This window comes from Symphalangus syndactylus, chromosome 17 (genome assembly GCF_028878055.3).
Source record: "Symphalangus syndactylus isolate Jambi chromosome 17, NHGRI_mSymSyn1-v2.1_pri, whole genome shotgun sequence".
Lineage (NCBI taxonomy): Eukaryota > Metazoa > Chordata > Mammalia > Primates > Hylobatidae > Symphalangus > Symphalangus syndactylus.
Window position 1 is genome coordinate 13,746,807 of NC_072439.2, and position 18,680 is coordinate 13,765,486.

The 18,680-nt window shown below is 57.7% G+C and overlaps 1 protein-coding gene across 3 annotated transcripts in view; it reads left to right on the forward strand.

Annotated features, from left to right (window-relative positions):
* Positions 1–16,594, forward strand: part of PIAS4 (protein inhibitor of activated STAT 4) — a 31,170-nt gene extending 14,576 nt beyond the window's left edge. For 2 of the 3 annotated variants that reach the window (XM_055247293.2, XM_055247292.2), the window contains exons 3-11: positions 1,153–1,237; positions 5,243–5,284; positions 5,605–5,695; positions 5,815–5,943; positions 6,026–6,131; positions 9,926–9,999; positions 10,163–10,323; positions 14,603–14,733; positions 14,845–16,594. In XM_055247293.2, coding sequence (XP_055103268.1) covers positions 1,153–1,237; positions 5,243–5,284; positions 5,605–5,695; positions 5,815–5,943; positions 6,026–6,131; positions 9,926–9,999; positions 10,163–10,323; positions 14,603–14,733; positions 14,845–15,104 — 1,079 coding nt within the window. In that variant the 3' untranslated portion in view covers positions 15,105–16,594. The remainder of the gene's footprint in view (positions 1–1,152; positions 1,238–5,242; positions 5,285–5,604; positions 5,696–5,814; positions 5,944–6,025; positions 6,132–9,925; positions 10,000–10,162; positions 10,324–14,602; positions 14,734–14,844) is intronic. The other variant, XM_055247294.2, reaches the window with a different exon arrangement.
* Positions 16,595–18,680: the final 2,086 nt, after the last annotated feature.

Genomic DNA, 18,680 nt, shown 5'->3' on the forward strand with positions numbered 1-18,680 from the left:
TTCTTAAGAGATGCGGCAGCCAGGCGTGGTGGCTCATGCCTGTAATCCCAGCATTTTGGGAGGCTGAGGCAGGCAGATCACCTGAGGTTGGGAGTTCGAGAGCAGCCTGGCCAACATGGAGAAACCCTACCTCTACTAGAAATGCAAAATTAGCTGGGCATGGTGGCTCATGCCTGTAATCCCAGCTACTTTGGGAGGCTGAGGCAGGAGGATCGCTTGAACCCGGGAGGCGGAGGTTGCGGTGAGCCGAGATCGTGCTATTTGCACTCCAGCCTGGGCACCAAGAGTGAAACAAAGTCTCAAAAAAAAAAAAAAAAAAATGGGGCTGGCTGGGCGCAGTGGCTCACGCCTGTAATCCCAGCATTTTGAGAGTTTGAGATGGGCGGATCACCTGAGGTCACAAGTTCGAAACCAGCCTGACCAACATGGCGAAATCCCACCTGTACTAAAAATACAAAAATTAGCCGGGTGTGGTGGCTATTCGGGAGGCTAAGGCAGGAGAATCGCTTAAACCCGGGAGACGGAGGTTGCCGTGAGCCAAGATCGTGCCATTGCACTCCAGCCTGGGTGACAGGGTAAGACTCCATCTCTAAAACAAAGCAAACAAACACCAATGTTTTCTGACTGCGCCTCTGCTTGTCAGTCCAGTTGTAAGTAAGAGGGTAGGGCCCAGGCTTGTGAGCACCGTGGCCTTCATCCCATCAGTACCCCCGGCACCACCTCTGTCCTGGTGACGTGGCCACCCTGCAGGCACGAGGAGAGCAAGGGCTGGGTCCGGTTTGTGCTCAGGAGGGAGGAGGTATGGCAGTGTCCTGCAGGCCTGGCTGGGTGCAGCTCTCCCCCCCAGGCAGCTCGGCACTTTTTGGTTTTCCTAAATAGACGCCTGCATCCCACAGGCTGCGAAGGTCACCCAGCTCTCTGAGTGGCCCTCAATAGGACACAGGCTGTGGTGAGCGGCCCCGAGAAGGGGACGGGCGGGAGTCCTCCCTCATCCTCCTTCCTGGGCGGCCCCCACCTCTGCCCCACATATCTGTCCAGCCAACTTCCCATTTCCTGTTTCCTGGTCTGAAGAGGCGCAGGCTGGGAAAAGCGACTGGGCTCGGGGGACCTGCCAGGGACCAGACATGCCCCTGACCCCGTGTTTGTCTTCAGTCCCACAGAACAACGAGAAGCTTCAGGAGAGCCCGTGCATCTTCGCATTGACGCCAAGACAGGTGGAGTTGATCCGGAACTCTAGGTGTGCGGCACCTCCCCGAGCCCAGCGCCGCGCCGCCCGCCCACCCACTTTGTCCTGGGCTCACTGCGGAGAGCCGGCAGCCACGTCCACTGCAGGGCTCGCTCGGGCTCAGTCCAGAACTGTGCTGCAAGGCAGTGGCCGGGTTTGCATCCTTCCAGAAAACCCCATCCTGGGTCTCAGGTACTGGGCTATGTGCCCACTGCCTGTGCCCTGCAGCCCGCTAGAGGGAGGCAGACTGACTGTCCCCTTTTAACACGGTCTTGCCCTCCTGGGCCCATCTGGGCGTTGCAGGGTGCGGAGTAGCATTCCTTGCCTCCACCCACTCCATGCCAAGAACACGCCCCTGTTGTGACAACCACAGATGTCCCCAGACATTGTCCAGTGTCCCCTAGGGCAGGATAACCCGGGTGAGACCTCGCTGGGTGAGGGGATTCCACGTACCCCCAAGAGACTCTGCGTCCCATGTTCCTCTGCCCTGCTGAGGTCCCAGAAGGCTGCATACATTGAAATCCACACCCTGAATTGGAGGGGGAGAGAGGAGGTAAATCCCAGGAGCTGGGGGTCCCCGGTTTACACTGCCCACCTTATCAGGAATTTATTCTGGTGTCCAGCATGAGCAGGAAGTTAAGCCAGGTGTTTCTTTTTGAGACTGAATGTAGCTCTTGTTGCCCAGGCTGGAGTGCAGTGGCGCGATTTCGGCTTCCTGCAACCTCCACCTCCTGGATTCAAGCGATTCTCCTGCCTCAGCCTCCCAAGTAGCTGGGATTATAGACGCCCACTACCATGCCCGGCTAATCTTGTATTTTTAGTAGAGACAGGGTTTTGCCATGTTGGTCAGGCTGGTCTCGAACTTGTGACTCAGGTGATTCACCCACCTCAGCCTCCCAGAGTGCTGGGGTTACAGGCGTGAGCCACCGCGCCCGGTGGAAGTCAGGTTTTTTCCCAGTTACATAATGAACACGGGGTTTCCCCCTCCGCACCGTGGATAGTGAGGTGGGATGGTTCCCTCGGTGGGGCCATCCTGGGCACTGCAGGCTGCTGAGCAGCGTCCCTGGCCTCCACCTGCTCTGTGCCAGGAACACCCCTAACCCTGACAACCACAGATGTCCCCAGACACAGCCCGGTGTCCCCTGGGGCAGGGTCGCCCTCAGATGAGGATGGTTGAACTGTAGCAGGTGAGGGGCCAGTGTGGCTGCCCTGTACTCTGCTCCTCCCTGAGTCTCTCCGAGGCTGTCCTGCCTCCAGCTGAGACAGATTCCTTCTGGGCAGGCTAATGGTGAGTGCTGGGCCCTCAGGACAGGGGAGGCCATTTGCCCAGGTCACCCAAGTCTGTGGCAGGGCTGGACTGGGCGCCCCCATTTAATGCCCAGCTTCCCGTGCCCAGCCGCTCCAGACCCACCGCCCCCACCTGCCGTGAGGCCAGGTTCCCGGGGCCTCCCAGCCTGGCCCTCAAACCTAGTAAGGGTTCAGAATCAGCCCAGCCAGACTTGGCCATGGAGGCCTCTCTGCTTGGGTGACCCAAGGTGGCGACCTCGTCTTCCTTGTCTGTGAACCTGGGTCAGCACAGCCTCCACCTGCACTGGGTCCCTGCTGCGGAGTGCTCAGATCCAGCCACACAGTATAAAAAAATCAGTTTGGGCCGGGTGTGGTGGCTCACAACTGTAATCCCAGCCTTTTAGGAGGCCGAGGCAGGTGGATCACGAGGTCAGAAGATCGAGACCGTCCTGGCTAACACAGTGAAACCCCGTCTCTACCAAACATACAAAAATATTAGCCGGGCGTGGTGGTGGGCGCCTGTAGTCTCAGCTACTCAGGAGGCTGAGGCAGGAGAATGGCGTGAACCCGGGAGGCGGAGCTTCCAGTGAGCCGAGATCCCGCCACTGCACTCCAGCCTGGGCAACAAAGTGAGACTCCGTCTCAAAAAAAAAAAAAAAATCAGTTAGGTTTTCTCCTCAGAAAGCTTCTGGACATTTCTTTTTCTTTTTCTTTTTCTTTTTTTTTTTTTTTTTGAGACGAAGTCGCTTGCGATGTCAGCTCACTGCAACTTCTGCCTCCCAGGTTCAAGCGATTCTCCTGACTCAGCCTCCCGAGTAGCTGGGACTACAGATATGCACCACTGCGCCTGGCTAATTTTTGTATTTTTAGTAGAGATGGGGTTTCACCATGTTGGCCAGGATGATCTCAATCTCTTGACCTCGTGATCCACCCCGCCTCTGCCTCCCGACGTGCTGGGATTACAGGCGTGAGCCACCTCGCCCATCCCACATTTCTTTTTCTTACGTTGAGATATGATTTGCATACCATAGAATATACAGTTTTTAAGGGTGTTATTGAGTGGGTTCAGTAGGTCGCGCAGCTCCCACCACTGCCAAGTCTCAGAGCAATTGTGTCCATCCCCATCAGCTGCCACCCTTCATCTGCTGGCCCCCACGCATCCCCTCTTGTCTCTGTAAACGGGTCTGTCCTGGACATTTCGTAGAAGTGGAATCACATACTGTGTGGCTTTCGTTTATTATTATTCTTTGAGACAGAATCTCACTCTGTCGCCCAGACTGGAGTGCAGTGTCGCGATCTCAGCTCGCTGCAGTCTCTGCCTCCCAGGTTCAAGTGATTCTCTTGCCTCAGACTTCCTGAGTAGCTAGAATTACAGGCATGCACCACCACGCTCAGCTAATATTTGTATTTTTTTTTTTTTTTTTTTTTTTGTGAGACGGAGTCACGCTCCGACGCCCAGGCTGGAGTGCAGTGGCGTGATCTTGGCTCACTGCAAGCTCTGCCTCCTGGGTTCACACCATTCTCCTACCTCAGCCTCCCGAGTAGCTGGGACTACAGGCGCCCGCCACCATACCTGGCTGGTTTTTTTTGTTTTTGTTTTTTGTATTTTTAGTAGAGACGGGGTTTCACCGTGATAGCCAGGAGGGTGTCGATCTCCTGACCTTGTGATCCACCCGCCTTGGCCTCCCAAAGTGTTGGGATTACAGGCGTGAGCCACCGCGCCCAGCCTAATTTTTGTATTTTTAGTAGACACGAGGTTTCACCACATTGCCTGGGCTGGTCTCCAACTCCTGACCTCAGGTGACCCACCCACCTCCGCCTCCCAAAGTGCTGGGGTTACTGGCGTGAGCCACCTACCTTGTGTGTCCTTTTGTGTCTGGCATCTCTCACTGGGCGGGTCGTCCTCACGGTGCACCTCTACTGAGGCCTGGGTCTGAGCCTGGCGCCTTTCCGTGGCTGGGTCGCGTCCTGTGCATGTTGGTCCTTTGATCTATAGAAGGACACTCAGGATGCTGCTAGTTTGTGGCTGTCGTGGTCAGTTCTGCTGTGAACATCTACGGAGGCGTCTTTGGGTAGATAGACTTTTTCCTCCTCTTCTGGGGGCATTTCTTGTTAAAGTTTATCCTCAGGTGTTACTTTTTTTTTTTTTTTTGGAGAGTGTTGCTCTTTGTTACCCAGGCTGGAGTGCAGTGGTGCAATCATAGCTCACTGCAGCCTCTGCCTCCATGGGTTCAGACAATCCTCCTGCCTCAGCCTCCAAGCAGCTGGGACCACAGGTGTGCACCACCACGCCCAGATAATTTTTTGTATTTTTTGTAGAGACAGTTTCACCATGTTGTGCAGGCTGGTCTCGAATTCCTGGGCTCAAAAGCTCCGCCAGCCTTGACCTCCCAAACTGGGTGTTTTCTTGCCATTGTGAGCTGGCTGCTAGATTCCAGCATGCACGTTTTAGCTATGTTTCTTCGCAGTGAGAGGCACCTGGCTGCCCTCTCTGGTTCAGGGTTTTGCTGTGGATTCTCTTGCATTTTCCAGGAAGGCCAGCCCCTCTGCTGACCCCACAGCCACTCCTGTCTCACCCAGCCTGTACAAAAGAGTCCTGGGCCTCAGTTTCCCAGCTCTGGGGGAGGGAGCCTTGTGGGGTGGCGGTCTCCACCTTGTTGGGCGGGCTGGGGTCACGCCCTCCTCACTCAGCTCTCCTTTCCTTTCCTCTCGTTTGCTCCACGCCCACAGAGAACTGCAGCCTGGAGTTAAAGCCGTGCAGGTCGTCCTGAGGTATGCCCAGGTGTGCCCGCGACCCCAGGGCTGGACCCCCAGCCACCCTCCCCCCCACCCCCCAGTCCTGGTCCAGGCCCTTCTCAGTCTCCCCTGCTAACAGCAGAGCCCAGCTTCCCTCGCCTGCTGTCTGTCCCTGCCTGGGGATACACCACCATCTGACCCCCACTCAGGCCACACCTGGGGGCCCTGATACCCCCCGTGTCACCTTCTCCAGTGCCCCCATCACTGCCGCCTGGCTCCCACTTGTGTACCCCCGCAGCGGCGTAGCCCATCCTGCGTGCCCCCTCCCCGCCCCATGGTCCATGTTGTTGTTGCAGAATCTGTTACTCAGACACCAGCTGCCCTCAGGAGGACCAGTACCCACCCAACATCGCTGTGAAGGTCAACCACAGCTACTGCTCGGTCCCGGTGAGCACGGCCCCCCCAGCGTCTGCTGCACGGGTTTTGGGGGGTGTGGAGGGAGGGTGGGGGCCATTGGGTTTCCCAGCTGCTCTTGGCTCGAGGCTGAGCAGCCCATCTGCTTGCAGGGCTACTACCCCTCCAATAAGCCCGGGGTGGAGCCCAAGAGGCCGTGCCGCCCCATCAACCTCACCCACCTCATGTACCTGTCCTCGGCCACCAACCGCATCACCGTCACCTGGGGGAACTACGGCAAGGTGAGTGCATGCCCCAGTGCCCACCCTGCCCCCCAACCCCGGCCCTGTCCTGCCAGCCCTGACCCCACCCTTCTGTCCCCAGAGCTACTCGGTGGCCCTGTACCTGGTGCGACAGCTGACCTCGTCGGAGCTGCTGCAGAGGCTGAAGACCATTGGGGTGAAGCACCCGGAGCTGTGCAAGGCGCTGGGTGAGCAGCTCAGGCCACCTCGGCCGAGGGGTGCCGAGTCCACCCTGGAAACCTGCCCTGTGCTGGGCAAAGCACGGGCCCCTGCACCCAAAGGAGATCGATCAGGGGCCACCTGTCACTCTGGGGGTCCATGGCCCCCCCATCTGTGGCTGGGGAGGTCTCTGGAGGATACAGATGGCAGAGGAGGCACTTGGCAGTGGGAGCTGCTGTGCAGAGGCCTGTGGGGTCACACCTTGTGTTGCTGGCCCCAGGCGCCCCAGCCCACAGGGGTCCAAGTAGCAGCAGAGCTGGAGCCTCATTCCGGGACAGCACAGAGGCCAGGAGGGGTGAGAGGAGCACAGAGGGAGCTGTGCTCTAAGCAGCCCCTTCTGGTTGCCTCAGCGGGGCCGAGGGTGCTGCGGGACCTGGCGGGTCACGGACAGCGAGGGTCATGGAGGCAGTTGCTGTGGGAGGAAGACGGGCAGCGGCGGTCTGACCTCACGTTGGTGAGGCCCCATTTAATCTATTTTTTTTTTTTTTTTTAGAGAGTCAGGGTCTCCGGGAGGTAGAGGTTGCAGTGAGCTAGTGAGCTGAGATTGCACCACTGCACTCCAGCCTAGGCTGAAGAGCGAGACTCCACCTCCAAAAAAAAAAAAAAAAAAAAAGTGTCTCACTGTATCACCCAGGCTACAGTGCGGTGGTGGGATTGTGGCTCACTGCAGCCTCTAACTCAGGCTCAAGCCATCCTCCTGCCTCAGCCTCCTGAGTAGCTTGGGACCACATGTGTTCACCACCACACCCAACTAATTTCTTTCTTTTTTTTTTTTTTTTTTTTTTTTTTTTTTTTTTTTTTTTTGAGACAGTCTCACTCTGTTGCCCAGGCTGGAGTACAATGGCGCTATCTCGGCTCACTGAAACCTCCACCTCCTGGGTTCAAGCGATTCTCCTGCCTCAGCCTCCTGAGTAGCTGGGAGTACAGGCAGGTGCCACCATGCTCGGCTAATTTTTTGTATTGTTAGTAGAGACGGGGTTTCACCATGTTGGCCAGGATGGTCTCGAGCTCCTGACCCCGTACTCCGCCCACCTCGGCCTGTGGAAGTGCTGGGATTGCAGGCGTGAGCCACTGCGCCCGGCCCCAACTAATTTTTTAATGTTTCGTAGAGATGGAATCTTGCTGTGTTCCCCAGGCTGGTCTTAAACTCCTGGGCTCAAGCAGTGCACCTGCCTCAATCTCCCAAAGTGCTGGGATTACAGTCTTGGCCCCTTTCGCACCTGGTCTCTTTTGTACTTGTAACAATGAAAACAATTTTTTTTAAGTGACACGCAGAGCAATTTTAAAAGAAAGCCTGCCTGCAAGGCATGGTGGCTCACACCTGTAATCCCAGCACTTTGGGAGGCCGAGGTGAGCGGATCACGGGGTTAGATCGAGACCATCCTGGCTAACACGGCAAAACTCCGTCTCTACTAAAAATACAAAAAATTAGCGAGGCATAGTGGTGGGCGCCTGTAGTCCCAGCTACTCGGGAGGCTGAGGCAGGAGAATGGCATGAACCCAGGAGGCGGAGCTTGCAGTGAGCTGAGATGGCACCACTGCACTGCAGCCTGGGTGAGAGTGTGAGACTCCGTCTCAAAAAAAAAAAAAAAAAAAAGCCTGCCACAATTGGCAGGCGAATCAGTCCCCACCCTGAGCAGCCTCGCAGCACAAAGCCAGCGTACAGCAGTTAGCCCTGCTTGGTGGCTGTGTGGCCTCAGAAAGTTGCTGGCCTTCTCTGGTGGCCACTGTCTTCAGGAGAATAGATCTGAGCCATCTTGAGGGCACCTGGTCCTCTCTCTGGACCCCACATGCTTGGGGCCTAACCTGGAGTCCTTTGGAGCTGGGAGTGGGAGTCGGGCAGGTGGGTGAGGATTGAGATCACCTGCCAGGCTGAGGAAAGGGCAGTTCTGGGCCAGCTGGGTTTGCTCGCACCCCCTTCCAGAATGGTGGCTGTTTTCAGGTGGAATCTGGGCACCACCCCAGCCCCTTGGCAGAATGTGGGCCAGAGGGTCTTCCAGCTGCCCCCCTAGCTGCCCAGGCCCCTGTGCCCAGGCCAGAGAGTTCCCCATGAGCACTGCCCTCCTGGCACAGCCAGGCCTGGGCCTCTGGTCCCTGTTCCTGACCACCAAAGGGCACCTCCTAGCCTGGGTGTCCAGAAGCCTGGAGCAGTGCTGGCACTGCCAGGGGCCTGCGAGCCCCATCGTTTTGAAGCCTCCTGTGCACTCCACCCCCCAAGTCAGGAACGATAGCCGGCAGCATCCCCTCTGCAGAGCAGGACGTGGAGGGCGACAGGTCCCTCCACCGAGTCCAGCATCCCTGGGCAGGCTCGGGGAGGGAGGGCCTGGCGATGTCCCTGTGTGACCAGTGGGGACACTGAGGCACAGAGTGGCAAAGTTAGGGTTCTGTGACCTGGGTTACCCCACCCCACCTCCCTCTTCCCTCAAAGGGCCCTTTTTTCAACCCGCCTGACCTTTCCTGCCTGTGGGGACAATGGCCAACTTGAGGGAGGAGGCTGGGGCCGGGCAGGTCTCTTCGAGGCCCATGGGGTGGGGGCCGGGCTGAACTCAGTGACCAGAGCCCTGCAGTGCTGGGGGCTGCGGGGTCAGATTTCCTCTCTGAAGGGGTCTCCTGCTGCTTCCACAGCCGGCCCCAGGCTCAGCCTCTCTGTCACTGGATTTCTTTCTTGTTGCACCTAGGAAGTCCTCACCTTTGCCTCACTTGAACCCTTCCTGCTGCGCACGTCTCTCCATACACGAAGGAGGGAGAGTTTGCTTTAAAATCAGATGGGCACCTGCATCCCCTCCTAGCTGCCCTTTGCCAAGCGTTAAGTGGTGTTTCAGGCCGATAAGGGGTGGTAGGGGCATTTCCAGGCGGAGGAATGTCAGGACAGCAGGGGGGAGTGGGGGGGCAGGCTGGCACCATCACTCTGGACCCCAAGTCGGTTGGGCAGGTGGCTTCCTGGAGGAAGCAACACTGGTCCACCAGGCAGCTGAGGGCCAGGTGGGGGATGAAGAGGCCCTGTGGGCTGTGGGCCAGGGTGGTCTGCCCTGCACGGCCCGGGGCTGGGGTCTCTCCTGAGCTACCCGTGGATGGAGTTTAGCCGCATCCCAGAAGCGTCAGGAGGGCAGCCAGGGTCCCTGCGTGAGTTTCTTTCTGGCTGTGGGCCTGCTGCCTGTCAAGGGGAGGGCGGTGCCTGCCCCCAAGCCTTCACGTTTCACATGTTTCCCCGTGTTCTGTGTAGCTTGCTGGCAGGCACCGTCTTTTCCTTTAAAGAAGCAGCTACACTCCTGGCTGTGCGGGCTGCCTTGGGGTGGTGCCTGGGGCTGGGTGGCAGCCGCTTCCTGGCTCACAGCCAGGAGGCCCCGGGATCCGTCTCCCAAACGAGTCCCTGTCTCATTCCCCGCTGTGGCCTTGGGGATAGAATTAAGGTGACAGAATTAAGTCACAGCAATGACCCCGTCGGTGGCTGTGTTGCATGAAACTTGCCAGAAAAGTCCTGTGGGTCATAGCCCACGCAGGGTTGGGGAGGCCCCATAGGCCACCTCCGTGTGGGGGCTTCGGCTGGGTCTGTGCTGTGCCCAGGTTGTGGTCAAATCTAATGGTGGTCGCCGCCTGGCTTTCTCTGGTCTCTCGTGGCCCTGAGCCACACAGCGAGGCTCGGGACTCGTCGTCAGGGGCCTGTTCTGGGAGGTGGACATCAGTGCTGGAGAGAACTCGAATCACAGCCCTGCGTCCCACTGTTCCCACCCTCCTGACAGTGTCTTCCGTTCCCTCCCCACAGTGAAGGAGAAGCTGCGCCTCGATCCCGACAGCGAGATCGCCACCACCGGTGTGCGGGTGTCCCTCATCTGCCCGGTGAGTTGGGGCGCAGCCCCCTCCTCGGGGCCTCTCCTGTGGCCGTACTTCCTCCCTGGCGGCCCTGGGCCCGGGGCAGCTTGGGTGGAGCTGGGGGTGAGGGGCACCGGGCAGGCAGGCACAACCAGAGGGGTGCCCTGCTCACACAGCCCCTCCCCCACAGCTGGTGAAGATGCGGCTCTCTGTGCCCTGCCGGGCAGAGACCTGTGCCCACCTGCAGTGCTTCGACGCCGTCTTCTACCTGCAGATGAACGAGAAGAAGCCCACCTGGATGTGCCCCGTGTGTGACAAGCCAGCCCCGTATGACCAGCTCATCATTGATGGGTGAGCCTGGGGCCCCGGGGTGGGTGGCCAGAGCTGGACGGCCGTGGAGGTCTCAGTGGCACCCCGCTTCCTGCAGACCACATGGTGCCCCAGCAAGACACAGCAGTGGGGACACGTGGTCCTGGAGCTTTGGAAGCCCCGGGCTGCGAAAAGAGCCCGTTTCTTTCTCGCAGAACTTCTCAGAGCCTTTGCTATGCAGGTGACAGCCACGTAGCTTAGGTTGCAGAAGGTGGGCTCCGGTCCACCCCGCTCCCACGTGACCTCAGGCGAGTGTGACCCTGAGCTCCAGGAGTGTGGTTTTTGCCACAAAAAACCGAGCCAGGTCCTGCTTTCACACGGCGTTCACCCCAGGACACGCAGCCTTGGGGGTGACCTCCTCGCAGAAAGGCAAAGGAGGTGGCGCCTCCTGGAGCGCTCTGGCCACACCACGCCCTTCCCTTCGTAGGTGGCACAGCTGTGGCCAGGCATTCCCCAGGCCACAGGGGACAGGAGGACAAGACCTTTCTCCCTGGTGGAAGGCTCTGCCCAGGGCTTAAGTTTCTAGAAACTGAGCCCCGTTGTCTGTGGCGCCTGATGCGGCTCCTGCCCGGCGCCGGCCCCGCCCACCTCTCATCCCCAGAGCCACTGGCAGGGCGTGAGGCCACAGCGGCACAAGCTGGTGCCCTCACAGGTGGGAGCAGGCCCTGTCTGTGGGGGTGGGCCAGGTCCCCAGCCCTCAGGCATGGCCTCAGTGGACTGTGCAGGTGAAGGCAGGGCTGGCTTGCCTCTGGGGTTGTAGGTTTGATCCCCAAGTGGGCCTCCAGTTCATGCACTTGTTGCCATCCCAGGAGACAGACCTGTGAGCTTCCCCATTTTACAGACGAGGAAACAGGCTCAGAGGAGGCAACCAGCAGCTGGAGCTGCCCCGGCTCACAGGGCGCCAGGCTGGGACTCGAACCCAGCCTGAGTCTGGGTCCCCTCTGGAGGGCTGGGTGGCCACCCCCTTGCATCCCAGCTTCGGGTAGAGAGAGGAGTCCTTGGGGCCGGGCACGTGGGCTGCCTGAATGGCTGCTCTGTTCCCAGCCTGACAGCTGTGCAGCCGGGTGCCCGCCTTCCCCCACAGGCCCGGAGTGGGGCTTGGGCTTGGGGTGGCGGCAGCTCTCACAGCTCCAGGGCCACCAGGACTGGGGCAAGCAGCTATGTCCCATGCAGGCCTTGGCCTCAGCAGCCCATGGGACTCAGTGTAGCCAGGGAGGCTTCCTGGAGGAGGGGTCCTTGGTTCATACTTTGTTCCATGACCCCTATCACCTCTCTGTCCCTGGCTCTGAGCTGTGTGACCCCAGGGTCCCCAAAAGAGCCCCGTCCCAGACCCTGCCTTCAGGGTCTTGTTCTTGGCCAGGGGAGCGGATAGAAGAGCAGAGCCAGACATAAACGATCCTGTTGCTGTGTGTGTCTTGGGGAGGAGGAGGAGAAGCTGTGGGGTGGGGCTTTGGAGGGTGAAAAGGAGTTTTGCAAGCAGGGAAGTGGGCAGGCAGGGCTGTGCTACGCCTGGGGTGGCAGGCTCCGAGCATCGCCTCAGAGAGAGCTCAGCAGGGCGGAGGGGCTGGCCTGGGTGAGAGCCTCAGGGTGGCCCAGAGCGGGACGAGGGCTCTCCTGCGTGATGACAACGATGCCTCTGCGGGTGCCTGGGAGCAGCTGTAGCCTTGACAGTAACAGGCCAGCCTGGGCCCTGCATGGACCCGTGGGGCAGGCAGCCTCTCCTCAGACGCCCCCCAGCCACTGCACCCTTCCCTTCCTGCGAGTGGGGAGACTGAGGCCCTTTGGCCAAGGCAGGTGGGCGAGCAGAACCAGTGCCTGCCTCCAGCTGGCCTTGTGGCCTCAGGGAACTCATCCCCTTCGGAGCCTGTTCCTGCATGTGTGAAATGAGGCTGACAGGACCTCCGAGGAAGAAGGCCGGACACAGCGGGGGCGCTCTGGAGAGGCTGTGGCTGGGATGGGCGTGGGGAGCCCCCGCTCTGCTCCCATTGCTACCCTCACAGCCTCTGCAGGGGCTTTGAGCAGCCAGCACCTTCACTCCAGGCTGTTTCCTGATCTGGCAGGCACACAGTGCCATGTGAAAGCAGGAGTGTGCGCACACCCACTGCTGCATGCCCACACATCCATACAGTCCACACCATCACACACACCCACACACATCCATACAGTCCACACCGTCACACACACCCACACATCCATACAGTCCACACCATCACACACACACACCCACACATCCATACAGTCCACCGTCACTCACACACACACATCCATACAGTCCACCGTCACACACACACACACACACATCCATACAGTCCACACCGTCACACACACCCACACACATCCATATAGTCCACACCATCACACACACACCCATACAGTCCACACCATCACACACACACACACACATCCATACAGTCCACCGTCACACACACACACACATCCATACAGTCCACCATCACACACACACACACACACACACATCCATACAGTCCACACCGTCACACACACCCACACACATCCATATAGTCCACACCATCACACACACACCCATACAGTCCACACCATCACACACACACACACACATCCATACAGTCCACCGTCACACACACACACACATCCATACAGTCCACCGTCACACACACACACACATCCATACAGTCCACCGTCACACACACACACACACACACACACATCCGTACAGTCCACACCATCACACACACCCACACACATCCACAGTCCACCGTCTCACACACACACACGTCCATACAGTCCACACCATCACACACACACACACATCCATACAGTCCACACCGTCACACACACCCACACACACATCCATACAGTCCACCGTCACACACACACATCCATACAGTCCACACCATCACACACACACACACACATCCATACAGTCCACACCGTCACACACACCCACACACACATCCATACAGTCCACCGTCACACACACCCACACACATCCATACAGTCCACACCGTCACACACACACACACATCCATACAGTCCACACCACACACACACACACATCCATACAGTCCACCGTCACACACACCCACACACATCCATACAGTCCACACCGTCACACACACACACACATCCATACAGTCCACCGTCACACACACACACACATCCATACAGTCCACACCATCACACACACACATCCATACAGTCCACACCGTCACACACACACACACATCCATACAGTCCACCGTCACACACACACACACACACATCCATACAGTCCACCGTCACACACACACCCACACACATCCATACAGTCCACCGTCACACACACATCCATACAGTCCACCGTCACACACACACACACATCCATACAGTCCACACCGTCACACACACAATCCATACAGTCCGTCACACACACACACATCCATACAGTCCACACCGTCACACACACACACACATCCATACAGTCCACCGTCACACACACCCACACACATCCATACAGCACACCGTCACACACACACACACATCCATACAGTCCACACCGTCACACACACCCACACATCCATACAGTCCACCGTCACACACACACATCCATACAGTCCACACCGTCACACACACACACACACATCCATACAGTCCACACCGTCACACACACACACACAATCTATACAGCACACCGTCACACACACACCCACACATCCATACAGTCCACACCATCACACACACACACACATCCATACAGTCCACACCGTCACACACACACCCGCACACACATCCATACAGTCCACACCATCACACACCCACACACACATCCATACAGTCCACATTCACGTATGCCCATATGCATCCATTCCTACGTGTGTACACATGCTCACACATACACATTCATAGACTCCACACATGCACAGATACACTGTCACGTCCACACACACTCAAACATGTGCACACTTGGAGGTGCCCAGAGGGGCAGGGTGGGCAGGACCCCTGCAGCCCCCACACCCCCTGCTCTTGTGGGTAGTTGGGGGCCACTGGGTATGTGCATCCATGCCCCGCTCCCCCCGGCAGTGCCGTGCACCTGCAGACCTGCCTGGGGCTCAGCACCTGCAGGGGCCTGAGGCCGGGGGAGGGAATGCAGGGCCCCTGGACCCCTGCAGTTGGGGTGGCGAAGCTGCTCTTGCAGAGAGAGGTGGGGAGTGCCTGGCTGCACCCGGGAGGGATGGAGGGCTGGGGAGTTTGGGGGGTGGGGCGCCTCCAGCCCTGGCGTCAGCTGTCCGCCTCGCCCCAGGCTCCTCTCGAAGATCCTGAGCGAGTGTGAGGACGCCGACGAGATCGAGTACCTGGTGGATGGCTCGTGGTGCCCGATCCGCGCTGAAAAGGAGCGCAGCTGCAGCCCGCAGGGTGCCATCCTCGTGCTGGGTGAGTGCTTCGCCCCACCAGCCGCCCAGTCTGCATCCAGGGCTGCCTCAGTTTCCCCATTTATCAGTGGTTGCATCCTAAGTACCTGCACCCTCTCCCTGTCGCCCGCAGGCCCCTCAGACGCCAATGGGCTCCTGCCCGCCCCCAGCGTCAATGGGAGCGGTGCCCTGGGCAGCACGGGTGGCGGCGGCCCGGTGGGCAGCGTGGAGAATGGGAAGCCGGGCGCCGATGTGGTGGACCTCACTCTGGACAGCTCATCATCCTCAGAGGATGAGGAGGAGGAGGAAGAGGAGGAGGAAGACGAGGACGAAGAGGGCCCTCGGCCCAAGCGCCGCTGCCCCTTCCAGAAGGGCCTGGTGCCGGCCTGCTGACCCCGGCCGCACACTCGACTTTCCTGGTGCTCACCACGCAGAGGGGCGCGGGCCAGCCTTGGCGCAGAGGGAGGAGTGACCTTTCTTTTTCTTTTTCTTGTCGTTTGTTTTGTTTTTCCACCCTTTTGCCTGGCTCCTGGCACCTGTACCTCTGGACTCTCCTATCGGGGGATTAAAAAAAAAGTAAAATGACAAAAAAAGATACAAAAAAGAAAAATGAAACAAAAAAGTCAAACTCTTAAAAACAAGGCCGGCCACCCACACAGCCGCCTCCCCGGCTGGAGTCCCAGCCGGGAAGGGGTAGTGGGCGGGAGGGACCAGGACGCCGCCCCACGCCTTCCCCTCTGGATGCCCCGCCGCCCGCCACCCTCTTCCCACGACCATTCCAGCCAGCGCGCAGGGACCCGGGCGGCGGGCGGTGGGGCGCAGCCCCTCTCTGGCGACCACTTTGACGTTTGTCTCTTCCTTTGCTTTTTCTCTGCAAATGCATCCTCGCCCAGAGACCCTCACGCACTGAGCAGCGAACGTTTTAGCCAAGAAGCCATGGAGTGGGTTGGGGCAGGGAGGGGCAGTGGGGTGGGGGGATGGGTGGGCAGGATGGGGGTACGGTGGGTGGCTGGGGAGGGTTTAGCCACAGATGTGTTGTATTTTTTGAAAGTGCAATAATTTGGTATTTTGAAGACCCGGTGTGTGGCCAGGAACCCCTGGGGAAGGCGGGGGCCCAGGGTGCGGCACCGTGTGGCGTGGGGGGGTCTCAGTTTTCTAGCCAGCTACCTCGGTAACTCCAATTCAGGTTAACTTCCCTACGGAACAGCACAGATGTCCACAGATGTCCACAGCTGCCACCGCCGCCGCCACCATACCCCGGTCCTTGGGGCATGGGGGGCGGTCACTTCCCAAGGGGCAGCAGGGACTCCGGCCACCCCGGCTCTCAGTTTGGGTTGATTCCTCTCCTTTTTGCTCTTGGTTTTCCGGTGGGTACGAGGCTGGCCCAGCACCCTGTCCCCCGGGAGCCTCACTCTTCCAGCAGGACCAGACCAGGGGCCTCCTTCCTGGCCCCTCACAGGCCCCACCCATGCCCTTGGCCTCAGGGTCCAACAACTGGGGGAGCTTCCAGGGCTCTGCCTCCAGGAGCCCACAGCTGGGCACCCCCCTTTCCCCCCAGGAGACCGGGGCGCAGGCGGGGCACTGGCCTCACCTGGTTCTCCAACACCGCTGCCTGCGGTCTGTTTTGCTTTTGTCCTCCCCAGCCCAGAATTTTCCTTTGTATAAACAGAACTTCTAGTCAGGAAGCAATATCATTTCAGGTCTAAAGAAAGGGACGTGCATCTGGCCGAGGGCAGTTCAGTCTCACTGCAGAGCCCGCAGCCCGCTGCGCAGCTCGGCCCCTCCCGCCCACACGGGCAGCTGAAGGCCGCTGTTTTCTAATATTTGTATTCTAATTTAATTGTTTTTAAAAAATGCAAATAAAAAAGGTCGAGGTGAAGCCACCCAGGCGTCCGCTCTTCTGTGCCCTGTGTCTCGTAAGTGTGTACCCTGTAGTCGGGGGGCGGGGGTGGGGGAAGGACAGAAACTAGCCTCACCCACATCTCTCTTTCTTGGTTATTGCCTCAGCTTCAGAATTCAAAAGGTGCTGCTCGTGGTCAAATGAGGCAGATTTTTTATTTATTTATTTGTTTTTAATAGAGACAGGGAGTCTCGCTGTGTTGCCCAGGCTGGTCTTGAACTCTGGGCCTCAAGTGATCCTCCTGCCTCAACCTCCCAAAGTGCTAAGATTACAGGCATGAGCCACCATTCCCGACCTGAATGAGACCAGTTTTACTGTGTACTGTATTGCCTGGGCCTGGTGTCCACCAAGCTGGGAGACTGGGAGAATTGGCTTGGGCCATACACGGAATTCAGTTCCCAGGATCATCCATGTCTCTGGGTGGCCAAGACGATACACAAACGTTTTGCTTTTGTAAGGTGGAAAAAAAGGGCCGGGTGCAGTGGCTCATGCTTGTAATCCCAGCACTTTGGGAGGCCGAGGTGGGCGGATCACCTGAGGTCAGGAGATCGAGACCATCCGGGCTAACACAGTGAAACCCTGTCTGTACTAAAAATACAAAAAGGTGGGCGTGGCACGCGCCTGTGGTTCCAGCTACTCGGGAGACTGAGGCAGGAGAATGGCTTGAACCCGGGAGGCGGAGGTTGCAGTGAGCCGAGATCACGCCACTGCACTCCAGCCTGGGTGACAAAGCGAGACTCTGTCTCAAAAAAAAAAAATATATATATATATATATATAATATGTATATATATATATATATATAATATGTGTATATATATATATAATATGTGTATATATATATAATATGTGTGTATATATATATATAATATGTGTATATATATATATATAATATGTGTATATATATATATATATATATATAGACAACCAATGAGCACATGAAGAGATGTTAGGGATGTGAGTCAAATGCACGGTGAGTTACCTGTCACCCCCACCAGGACAGCTAGCATCAAAGACAGCAGCGAGGGTCAGGGAAGCTGCAGTCCACGTGGCTGGGGAGGCTAACATGGTGCAGCCCCTTGGAAACAGTTGAGCAGTTGTTCAAAAGGCTAAATGTGGAGTTAGCGTGGGACCTGCAATGCCAGCCCTAGACATGTCCCCAAGGTAAGTGGACACATCCGTCCACACTGAAATGTGTCCACGGATGTCCACAGCAGCCAAACATGGCAATGACCTGTGTCCAACCGGGGAGTGAATCAGCACAGCGTGGCCATCCACACCACAGAATGACAGCCATGGAAAGGAGCGAGGCTCTAACACAGGCCCCAGCACAGACGAACCCTGAGGACGCCACACTTAGTGAAAGATCAGACACCAAAGGCCACACAGCGTGTGATCCCATTTCTATGAAATGTCCAGAACAGGCCAATCTACAGAGACAGGAAGGGGATATTCACGGGTGCTGGAGGGCGGAGAAGGGGATTGAGAGTGATCACAAATGGTTATGGGGCATCCTTTGGGCTGGATAGAATGTTCTGGAATTAGTGGTGACAGGTGCATAATTTTTTTAAGGGAATTTTTTGTTTGAGACAGTCTTGTTCTGTCGCCCAGGCTGGAGTGCAGTGGAGGAATCCCAGCTCATTGCAAGCTCTGCCTCACGGGTTCACGCCATTCTCCTGCCTCAGCCTCCCAAGTAGCTGGGACTGTAGGCGCCCGCCACCACGCCTGGCTAATTTTTTGTATTTTTAGTAGAGATGGGTTTTCACCGTGTTAGCCAGGATGGTCTCGATCTCCTGACCTCGTGATCTGCCCACCTCGGCCTCCCAAAGTGTTGGGATTACAGGTGTGAGCCACTGCGCCCGGCCTTTTTTTTTTTTTTTTTTTTTTTTTGACATGGAGTCTTGCTCTGTTGCCCAGGCTGGAGTGCAGTGGCACCATCTCGGCTTACAACCTTCACCTCCCAGGTTTAAGTGATTCTCCTGCTACAGCTTCCTGAGTAGCTGGGACTATAGGTGCGCACCACCACGCCCGGCTAATTTTTGTATTTTTACTAGAGACGGGGTTTCACCAT